This window comes from Pelophylax lessonae (genome assembly GCF_965119305.1).
Source record: "Pelophylax lessonae genome assembly, chromosome: 1".
NCBI lineage: Eukaryota > Metazoa > Chordata > Amphibia > Anura > Ranidae > Pelophylax > Pelophylax lessonae.
In genome coordinates this window covers 817,679,879-817,690,583 of record NC_138768.1, presented here as the reverse complement: position 1 = coordinate 817,690,583, position 10,705 = coordinate 817,679,879, and the positions used below count along the sequence as shown (strand labels likewise).

General features: G+C 42.2%; 1 protein-coding gene across 1 annotated transcript in view; it reads right to left on the bottom strand.

Moving 5' to 3' along the window:
- LOC309547671 (transmembrane emp24 domain-containing protein 11-like) overlaps positions 1 to 9,875 on the bottom strand; it is a gene marked incomplete at its 5' end in the record, with an annotated part of 45,614 nt that extends 35,739 nt beyond the window's left edge. The window contains 2 exons of the mRNA XM_082247572.1: positions 2,309 to 2,403; positions 9,740 to 9,875. Coding sequence (XP_082103698.1) covers positions 2,309 to 2,403; positions 9,740 to 9,875 — 231 coding nt within the window. The remainder of the gene's footprint in view (positions 1 to 2,308; positions 2,404 to 9,739) is intronic.
- Positions 9,876 to 10,705: the final 830 nt, after the last annotated feature.

Below are 10,705 nucleotides of genomic sequence, written 5' to 3'. Positions count from 1 at the left end.
CCTTGGTCCTTGACCTTTTGGTTCACGCTCCTTGATTGAGAAGACATCGCAAAGGAGTTCCCTGTTTAGCGGGGGTTGCGGCTTTGGAGACGCTCTATCCTGGCTCCAGATTCTCGATGACCCATTTCGCTCCATATTCTTTTCAATATCCTCTCGCTGTTGCCGTCAGTATGTTCCTTGGTTTTTAAGACCCTATTGTTCCAGGTTGCTTTCTCCTGGGTGTTTTTTGGTGCTTTTCGAATAGGTGAGTTGGTTTCTAATTCTAGATCCTCTGCTGGCGGTGTCAGGCCTGAGGACATGATTTTCTCAGAGCATTGCATTTCAGTGTTACTGTGCACCTCAAGAACGGACAGCTGTGGTAGGGGTAGGCGCAAGGTGTTATACGCTTACAACGGTCCGTTTTGCCCAGTCTTGGTTTTATGTCCATCCGCCCCCTGTCCCCCATTTTCCTCGTGTACTCTGATTCTTCCCCTTTGAGTAGGTTTTAATTCTTGTGGGTCTTCCATTGTTGCCTCGACAAATTAGGCCTCCCCTCACGTGAATTTTCGAAGCACTCTTTCCGCATCGGTGCTGCTACTGCGGCTTCTGGCCTGGGTTTTTCTGATACAGAGCTTCAGCGTCTGGGTAGGTAAAAATCTTCTTGCTTTTCCTTGTATTTTCTAATTTCAGGCTTTTGCCCAGTCTTGATCTGGATCATCGGCAGAAGCTCGGGGCTATGGAATAAATTTGGGCTTCCCGTTGGGTTTACATTGATCGCAGGTTCTCCCAGAGTGCTTATGTCTTCGATTCCATGTTTCTGGGGTTCTGGTGGTGAACACATGTTTCCATGTATTCAGTGTTGATTGGGGAATCCAACAATTCTCTTTTATTCAACCCATGGTTGAAGGAAAAAAAAACTTGCATAATAAAAGTATATGGCCTGCCTAATTTTTTAATGGCAGAACAATGTTGCTTGCCCTTCACATGCACGTGCGCATTTGCATCTGTGACAGTTTGTGGTGCCAAACGGACTATTTAAAAGCTCTGCTCCAGTGCTGTCTTATCTACATTGTTTCCGCGCACACCTGTGTTCTGTTCTTTTTAAATCACTGGGGTTCTGTCCTTTGACAGGTGAAAGAAAAGAGATGGATGCTATTGCTGTTTGAAGAGATGTTGGAAGACAATTACAGGTATTTGCAGGTACAACAATCTGCTGATAGTCTACCTATAATGTTAAGATGTATGTAAGCCCTAACAATGAATGTCACTTGCTCCATTTTGCTTTGCTAAAAACGCTGTTGAACGTGTTATGCTATATCTGTTAGATAGGTGTATGTTGGTTTCAACAAAACCCTTTGTAAAAAGATAATTCCAGTACTTTCTTCCTGTGCACAAGAAGGAGTTATGGAGATGAACAGGGGAAGAAATAAAAGCGGTTGTAAACCCCGATTTGTTATTTTTACTTACAGGTAAGCCTATAATAAGGCTTACCTGTAGGTATAACCTGCTGATATCAGCAGCACATGTGCCCTGAAGGCATACCGTGCTGGATCTTCGGAGCTTTTTGCCGAAACCGAAGGTGCATGCGGGGGTGATGTCCTCACGTTTTCGGCCACTTACAGCGCCAGAGCCTGTGAATCAAGAAGAAAGGCCGGGGGAACATGTCAGCCCTTTCAGTGGTGCCCTGGCAAGGCTGAGAGGGCTTTGTTTTAAGGTAAGTATTTCATAATGTGCTAGTACGGGATGTATACAAGCACAATATGGCATTGTCTTGCAGGGTTTTTTTTTTCAGTGGTTTACAACCGCTTTAAATAGGCAGGGCCGATACCGCATGCTTAGCAATTCAAAATAGTTTTTTTTTTCAGGTCAGAATTGAAGGTAGCAACGCTATAATGTCTGTACATCAACAGTTATTTTTCTGTACTTGCAGAATTTTTAATGCATTCCAGAGATGTACTAAATACACTTTGATATAGGTAGTTTGGCGTCCAGGTCAAGAACTGTAAAAACTTGCAAACATTTTTTGAATAGGCTGGTAAGTGTTTTTGGCCCGAAGGCTTTGTTCTTTTTCCCAGTTCCAACAGGCAAATTACCATTAGGTAATTTGAAACAAATATTTGCCTCTCTTGTACCTAATAATGTTACATTCAGAAGAAATTTGGCAGTGCTCATGTACTGTAAAGAAAAAATAGCAATGTAGCGTCTTTGGGTCTTTACCTTGCATTAAATATTTCAGGCCCATAGACAGTGGAAGTCTTTAACAAGTCATGTGAAATAAAGGAATCGGTGAAAAAGCAAAGTGAAAACTACTATATATTATAGCATTTACCTCATTATTTGGAGCCTTGATAGTCACAACCATTCCAAGGCCAGGAGCAGATGGAAGGAAGTCATGTAAGTCCCACTTTTGTATCTTATAACGACCTTATCAGGGAACAAAAACAAAGTGTGGTTTAGATGTGGAGTAGTAGAGATAATGCTTGAAGGAAAAAATGGACAAAACCTTCAGAGTGCTTAGACTTGAACTGGAGAGGATAAGTGAACAGGTTAGGATAGGGTCTTGTGACACTGACAAGTGTAATGACCTCAATGACAGTCACCCTCATCCTCTAATGTAGGATTGGTAGTCAAAAATTAGTATTTCTTTTTGAATAATTCAGTGTAAAATAGATGTACCACTAAGAGATATCAGGCTTTTGCCTAGCTCAGTATAGACATAACCAAGGTGTGCGTGCTACCATTTTAAGTACATTTTTTTAATTAAAAAAAACAGTGTTGCTTCCTTTATATAAGAGGACAAACTTGTATCAAGCTTCTAATTAGGTTAAAGGAGAAGGTTACGTTTATTAATGATAGAGTTAATATGAAGATTAAGCTGGCAATACACAAAGTGAATTTTGGCCAGTTTCTGATGAGCCAGTCAAAATTCACTCTGTGGGTGGCCCTGGTGTTGGCACCCTCATGTCCAACATTCTTCAAGTGTTTCCCAGTATGAGTGTTTATAGTGAGGTTTTATGAAGGTGTTAGGAAGGGTTGTTGTGAGGATTCCTGGTGGGATTACAAGGAAGATTAGTGTAAGATGGCAGTCAGCAACTTTTCGATCGCGGGCAGGTGATGGGTAGATCATGTTCCTTCCTTGCTGACCCCAGACTACTCCTCCTACATATGCAGAGTGGTACAGGAAAGGAACAACTTAGTATGCTGTTGACAAGCAGAATAAAGGGTAACCTGGACAGAAGGGGCGACGGAGGCAGCATTTACTGGAACTGATCCCCTGTAGTCCCCCCTGCAGCAGCATAAATAAAATTGTGTAAAATAATACAAAATAAATAATAAAAATAAAAAAAAAACTAATGAAACTGTCCACTGCTCTACTGACACCATCCTCAGCCCTACTGCCAAAGTCCACTGCCCTACTGACACTATCCACTGCTCTACTGACTGACACCATCCACTGCTCTACTGACTGACACTATCCACTGCCTTACTGACACCAACCCCTGCTGACACTGTCCACCGCCTCACTGACACTGTCCACTGCCCTATTGATACCAACCTTTGCCCTACTGACACTGTCCACTGCCCTACTAACACTGTCCACTGCTCTACTGACACCATCCTCAGCCCTACTGCCAAAGTCCACTGCCCTACTGACACCGTCCACTGCTCTACTGACTGACACCATCCATTGCTCTACTGACTGACACTATCCACTGCCTTACTGACACCAACCTCTTCTGACACTGTCCACCGCCTCACTGACACTGTCCACTGCCCTATTGATACCAACCTTTGCCCTACTGACACTGTCCACTACCCTACTAACACTGTCCACTGCTCTACTGACACCATCCTCAGCCCTACTGCCAAAGTCCACTGCCCTACTGACACCGTCTACTGCTCTACTGACTGACACCATCCACTGCTCTACTGACTGACACCATCCACTGCTCTACTGACTGACACTATCCACTGCCCTACTGACACCAACCCCTGCTGACACTGTCCACTGCCTCACTGACACTGTTCACTGCTCTACTGACACCGTTAACTGCCTTTCTGACCACAACCCCCGCCCTACTGACACCGTCCATTACTTTACTGACACTGTCCACCGCCTCACTGACACATCTCTGCCCTACTGACAACACCAACTGCCCTACTGACACTGTCCACACACCATCCACTACCCTACTGACACTGTTCACTGCTCTACTGACTGACACTGTCCACTTTTAAAGTAGGCTATGTTTATTTTTACAGTGACATTTTTTTTATATGTTTCTAAGTTTTCCTTATTAGGCCTTGCTAGTTAATTTCTCTTTTATTATTTTTTTTGAAAGGGTGCTGTACCCAGTGATCTTTGATCTCTTTTGTGTTGTTCAGGTGTAACAATTAGTGTTGAGTAGGGATGGGCCAAACACCCCCTGTCAGGTTTGCAGCAGAACTCCAAAAGGGGAAATGTTATAACCCGAACGGCGAACCCTATTGAAGTCTACGGTAGCCAAACAGGAAAAATCAAAAGTGTCCTTTTAGACATCAGAAGGGAGTGGTGCCCTTGGGTGAGGTAGCCAGGTGGCCCGCCCCTTTCCTATATAAGAACTGTCAAAGCGCAGAGTGGGCAGATGGCGGGAGGTCTCCCAAGAGGCAAGAGCGTTTTTAATTGTTTTTATTTTTCCGGTGGGCGTTGTGATTGACGATGGATTTACATCGAAGGACACTACTTTTTTTTTTTAATAATAAAGGACTTGTCAAAAATTGTTTTTTGTGTCTATTACTTTTTAAATACTTTTTGGGTGAATGGGTACGGTGTTGAAGGGGGCTTCCAGATTCCGATAAGCCCCCCACCCGCAGACTCCAGCAACCACAGCCCAGGATTGTCAGGAAGAGGTCCTTGTCCCCATTAACATGCACCCAACCCCCCCATGTTGAGGGCATGTGGCCTGGTATGGTTCGGGGGGGGGGGGCGCTTGCTCGTCCCCTCTTCTTTCCTGACCTGCCAGGCTGCATGCCCGGATAAGGGTCTGGTAAGGATTTTGGGGGGGACCCCACGTATATTTTTTTTTATCGCCACCGATTGACGGCTGATGACTCATCGGTTGTCAGGGATGCTACAGCTGGTTTCCCGGCCCCGATCCTTAACAATCAGCTTACACTGCCCCCTGTGCAACACTCAAACACCCTGCAAATTCTGGTGTTCCGTGAAAGGCCAAACAGGCAAATGTTCGGACCGAACTCTTGCTCAGTCCGAACCGTTCGCATATCCCTAGTGTTGAGGTTGCAGAGAGGGTCCATAAGCAGGATGAGAAGAGTCCCTTATAATATTGAGGGGCATCTTTCTACACCAGCTGCTGTAAATATTCCTGATGGTGGGCATATTGTTGCCAATAATCCTCTGTGCAGTCTCTTCCACCTGCTGTAGTGTCTGTTTATCCACAGCAAAGCAATTACCATACCAAGCAGTAATGCAAAAAGTTATAATGTTTTTTAACCTCAAAGCTTCACAACTGATGTGGAGAGGGGGTTTTCCAGTCTTCCTAAAATGCCCAATTATTCTTTGTCTTCTTTATGTTGAGAGATTGTTCACTTTGCACTAGACTTCCATATTTTCCACTTCCTTCCTTTACATGGATTCATTGTAATGAGTGATCGGATCAGGGCCAGGAGAAGGGTTGGGCAGAAGGCACGTGATATCATATAAGATGGCACCATGAGGCGATGGGAGGGGGGATTGGTGTTGGGAGGGGGGAAGTTGGAAGGGGGAATGGTGATGAGGATGTGTGCTAGGAGGGTAGATTTGGGGGGTTTGTGCTAGAAGAGGTGATATGGTAGAGGGGGTAGGACATTTTTTTCTAGGAAGGGTCTTTTTTTTTGGGGGGGGGGGTATTTTTGTGCTAGGAGGAGGAATGAGAGTGGGGGGGAGAGGATTTTGCTTGGAGGGGAAATTTCAGCGGTATTTTTTTTGGGGGGTGGGGTGGGGGTTGTGCTGGGAGAATTTGGTGAGAGAGAGGATTTGAGCTTGGAGGTTGATGGGGGGGGGGGGAGCAAGGACTTGTGCTGGCAGTGGGGATTTCAGCAGGGGGGGTCAGATTTGTACTGGGAGAAGGGGTAATTTATGCTTAGGGGATAAGCATGCAGATTAGTGTTTGTTTTTTTGCTTTTGTTTTTTTGTGGGGGGATTTTTACTAAGTCACAATGCTCATACATCATGCGGTTGGGGGGGCAGTTTGGTATGTTTGCCCTGGGCTCTAGATTACCTTGTCCCGCAACTAGATCTGACTTAACTGAGCAATGATAAGTCACAGTAAAGAGGCTCTAGGGGCATCCCTGGGGGAACTGCTATTGAGTAAGAAGGAGGAGGATGAAATATTGTGGATTTTAACAGACTGGGCCCTTTTTAAACACTATATGGAATATGTCCTGCATTTTTGCAGTCTTCATCAAGCAACTATATTAAAGCAAACACAACAAAGTGCAACAAAGCTTTTCTTACTAACTCATTGGGAAGATTAGAACTGAGATAAAACAAATCTATCACACCCTTTATTCATAACAAACCTTCTTGGAAACTACTCCAACAGTTCACATAGCTTTTGGAATGAAAAGACTTTTGCAAATATGTGCAACAATATCTGTCATCACTTTTTCTTTATTATTGATCAAATTTATTTTATTTTAATTCTACTTTGTTTTATTTTGCTTTATTTAACGTTCTCTTCCTTTTTACTCAGGTTATTGGTATGGACAAAATGTCAAACTGTTCATTCATACTTACTAAATATGTTAAGAGTAAGACTTAGGGCCCTTTCACACGGGCGCTCCGTATGTCCGCAAATCATTCTATTTTTTTGCGGATGATTTACGGACATAATGTAAGTCAATGGCATTGCGGATGTCAGCGGAATACCATCCGCTGACATCCGATTTTCTTCCTTTCAGTTCTGTTCCGTTTTTTGGAACGGAACAGAACCCTATTTTTCCTCCGTTCAAAAAACGGAAAGGAAGGAAAATCGGATGTCAGCGGTGTCATCCGCTGACATCCGCAATGCCCATAGACTTACATTATGTCCGTATATCATCCGCAAACGGATGGGATGATATGCGGACATACGGAGTGGATGACACAAGTGTCATCCGCTCCGTGAAAAAAAAAAAAAAAAAGGACCGGAGCGGAGAATAAAAACCGATCGCCCGTGTGAAAGAGCCCTTAATGTTATATAGTTTGTATATACTGTTTTACCTATATACACAGTATATGTTTTGTTTCATATACTCTGTCTTGTAACCTTTTATTTGTAAATCTTATCCAGAAAATAATAAAACATTTCGGAAAAAATAAAATAAAAAGCAAATTTTAAAATCGTGTAAGTATGTAAATAAAACGCATATGCTTTTATTTTTAAATTTACTTCAAGTATTAGTATGCCATGGAACAATACTGAATCTTACATTTGCCAAGGGTTAATGAACCAGAATACAGATTACATCATCATTATATTGTATAATGTTTTTTGTCTGTTATATGAAATGTAGCCCAACAATTGTTCAGTGTGTTCAGTATTCATGATGGAATTAAAATTATTCTGCAGCCTTGGGACCATGCAGAACATTGAGCCAGAGAACCGCAATGGAGTCAAATTGTTCCTTTATCAAAAAAAAGTGTTTTGCTGAGTACTGAAATGCGTCCTCACACTGACCTCTCTATAAGTGTAAGAGATGTACCGTATGCAGATTTTACTTCAATAATATTTCCATATCTACAGATGTAATGTGAGGCTACATTGTCTCTTTCTAACAATTATTTAGCATTCTTGTCTCATTCTTTTCATAAAAATGAATGTTGAAACCCAAGTGACTCAATTTGACATGAACTCCGGTTTGCACTGACTTTCTTTTTTCAAGATGTATTGAATCAGCTCATTAAAGTCAATCTCTGCCCAAAGGATTGTTTGTAAACCACCTCCTGAATTTTTTCCTAGATGCCAAGGTTCTCTTTTTCTCCCCATTACGTTATCACAGGGGTTGCAAAGGTCTTCACCCTTCTGGAGCCAGAAGTTGTGATCCAAGACCCTGTGTCATCCTTCAAGGCGTAGGGCACTCTATTGGATCATGCATCAGGCACTGATTGGCAAGTAGTAGAATGGGCTATCAGCAGTGACAATGCTAATATCCCTTCTCCTCAGTGTACATATGTTGTCACCCTTTGGAAGAAAAGCTGGAGGATTGGAAGATTACCAGGTAATTTTTAAAGAGGAAACAAAATTTGGTAAGTACACATTTACAGTTATATATTGATTTTCTAGGGTTTTTCAGTTTAGGGTACAGTTCAGGGGTCAGCAACCAGTAGATCGCGGACAGTTGATTGGTAGATCGCGGTCTGGGCTCGCTGACTCACCATCTCAGAGCTTCAAACAAAATGCAATGCAGATGGACTACTTGTAAAGTTGGAGCTGTGGTATAGAGCAAGAGTCACATAACCCAATGCCTCCTCTGTAGTTCTGGCTCCTGTCCCATGCAATATATCCCAGCTAGCGGACTATGAGGTTGCCCTGCAACCTTGTGCAGTACAGCAAACAGGGGGTTAAAGCAGGCAGCATTGGGTTGCTGCCTCAGCAGCTAGGAGGGAGTAGGGATTGGGGGTGGTAAATCCATGAATCAACCGCTGGGTTTTACCAAGCCCCCCCCCCCAACTTTATGTGTGAATGAGTCCTAAGGGTGCCACCGCCGAATGCAAATAACAGCTCATTCACAAGTGCAGCAGGCACTGATCCAAATTTGTTTGACAGGTAGTGAGGAGGGGATATGTTGCCTTCTCACCACCTTATTTAAACCCATGATTGCCGTGCAATGAACCTGATTGCAACATTTGTAGTACCGCAATTATACGTTTAAATCAGGTGTGAGGAGGCGACACTGTGCCCGGTTAACTTTGACATCTCCCATGTTGTTCAGATCTGCACCTCTTTAAGGTTGCCTATCCCTGGTATAATTATACTTAACTTTCAAAAAATAAGACAACTGACAAATTCAAAAAAGGAATACTTTGTGCAGTACATTCATTGAACTTATAAAGCCCAAACTTTTTTTCAGGTTTTGGATAGTGTTGAAACCCCTATAATATTGTTACCACTTTCTATATAGTCACAATAGAGATTCACCTTCTCTAATTTTAATAAATAGTAAATCGTGACCATTGTCACAAGAATAGGAAGTGATGTAAAATCCAAAATTTTACAATTGTCATCAGAGCCCGAGGTTGGGGAAAATGTTCCAGTGGGAACATTTGTACTGCTGGCAGCTGTCTAAGTAGAGATTTCCCCTGACTTTGGAGACATTTCCTCACATCTCCTGAGTGGTGGACAGAGTCACCATAGGGCCCCTGTGTGAATACAATTTTTATACTAACTACTGTCCAAGGAAAATATTGTTGATCATCTGGTGATCCATGTCACAGGCCCAGGTATATGTGACAGTGGCAGGGGTCCTGGCAAACATCTGTCCATCATCTAGTATAAATGTGCTCCTAAATCCTAGAGGACCCTTGCATATGTGCTCAAAAAGTATGTCTACCCTGCGCTTCCTTTTGTTTCTCCAGGACAGAATAAACAGAAAGGGAAGTGATATAACCCAAAAAGGACAGAAAAAGAAAAAAAAACTTAAAAGAAGTTTTAATAATTTAAAAGTCTATTAAAAAAAATAATAATAGTTGTGCCTTTGGATATACAGTACTTTATGAATGGAGACCTTAGCATTTACTCACCTGTAACCAGCATTTCAGCAGGGAGATCTTCTATGACACATTTCTCCTCTCTTTCTGCAGAATGATAGTACATAGCATTTGCCAACATCCAGACACTGAAGATGATCACTAAACATGTTACATGTGCTGCTGACATGTCTGTAGTCGCAACAAAGAGAAAGCACGCTAGAAGCACAGATGGAAGTCAGCGTTCACAAGGAGCTAGCAGCACAATACTGACTCTCATGGGAAAGGCCATCTGCCTAATTTCTGCATGTTAATTATTAACATTCAGAAATACAAACTTTAACATATCTAGTGTTACTAGAAATATTCCAAAGAAGATAAAAAAAAATGCCAGTTGAAGCCTAACTCCAACCGAAACTTTTATTTTTAGGTTTGGACAGAAAAGGGGAGGCCTAGAGCTGGGGTATCCATACCAGGGGGTATAGGAAACAAATGAAGGGGGTGTGATGAGACTGTATTTCTGAATATAAAAAAAATATGTTAGAATAGAATATAAATAATATTATAATTAACATTACATTATTGAACCTAAAATCAAAGTAAAATAATCGACTTGATGTGTCCAACTATCTGTAACAATCTCAGTATCTGTAGCTCGGTTCCATGTTTTGATTGCAAAAAAACCCAGCAGCATAAAAAGCTCACTAGATATAGCTAGCTTCTGTATTTAATTATGATCAAATCGTTATGATTTTTGAATCATTCAATATGTGAAATATAACCTGAGCTATTGACGTCTTTTGAAGGCATACCGGTACATAATAGAACTGTTGAAGATGATGTTTTCAACATTCTGGTGAAGGCGTTATGGGGACATGGTGGGCAATCCACTGGAAGATATATAATTGTAACATTATTAAAAACACATGTACAAGATCCTTTGGGTCCCTCAGGTTTTTATTTCAGGTCTGTGTCTCCTGTGGGAAGATTTTCCTTCACTTTCTTTCTTGACTGTGGGCC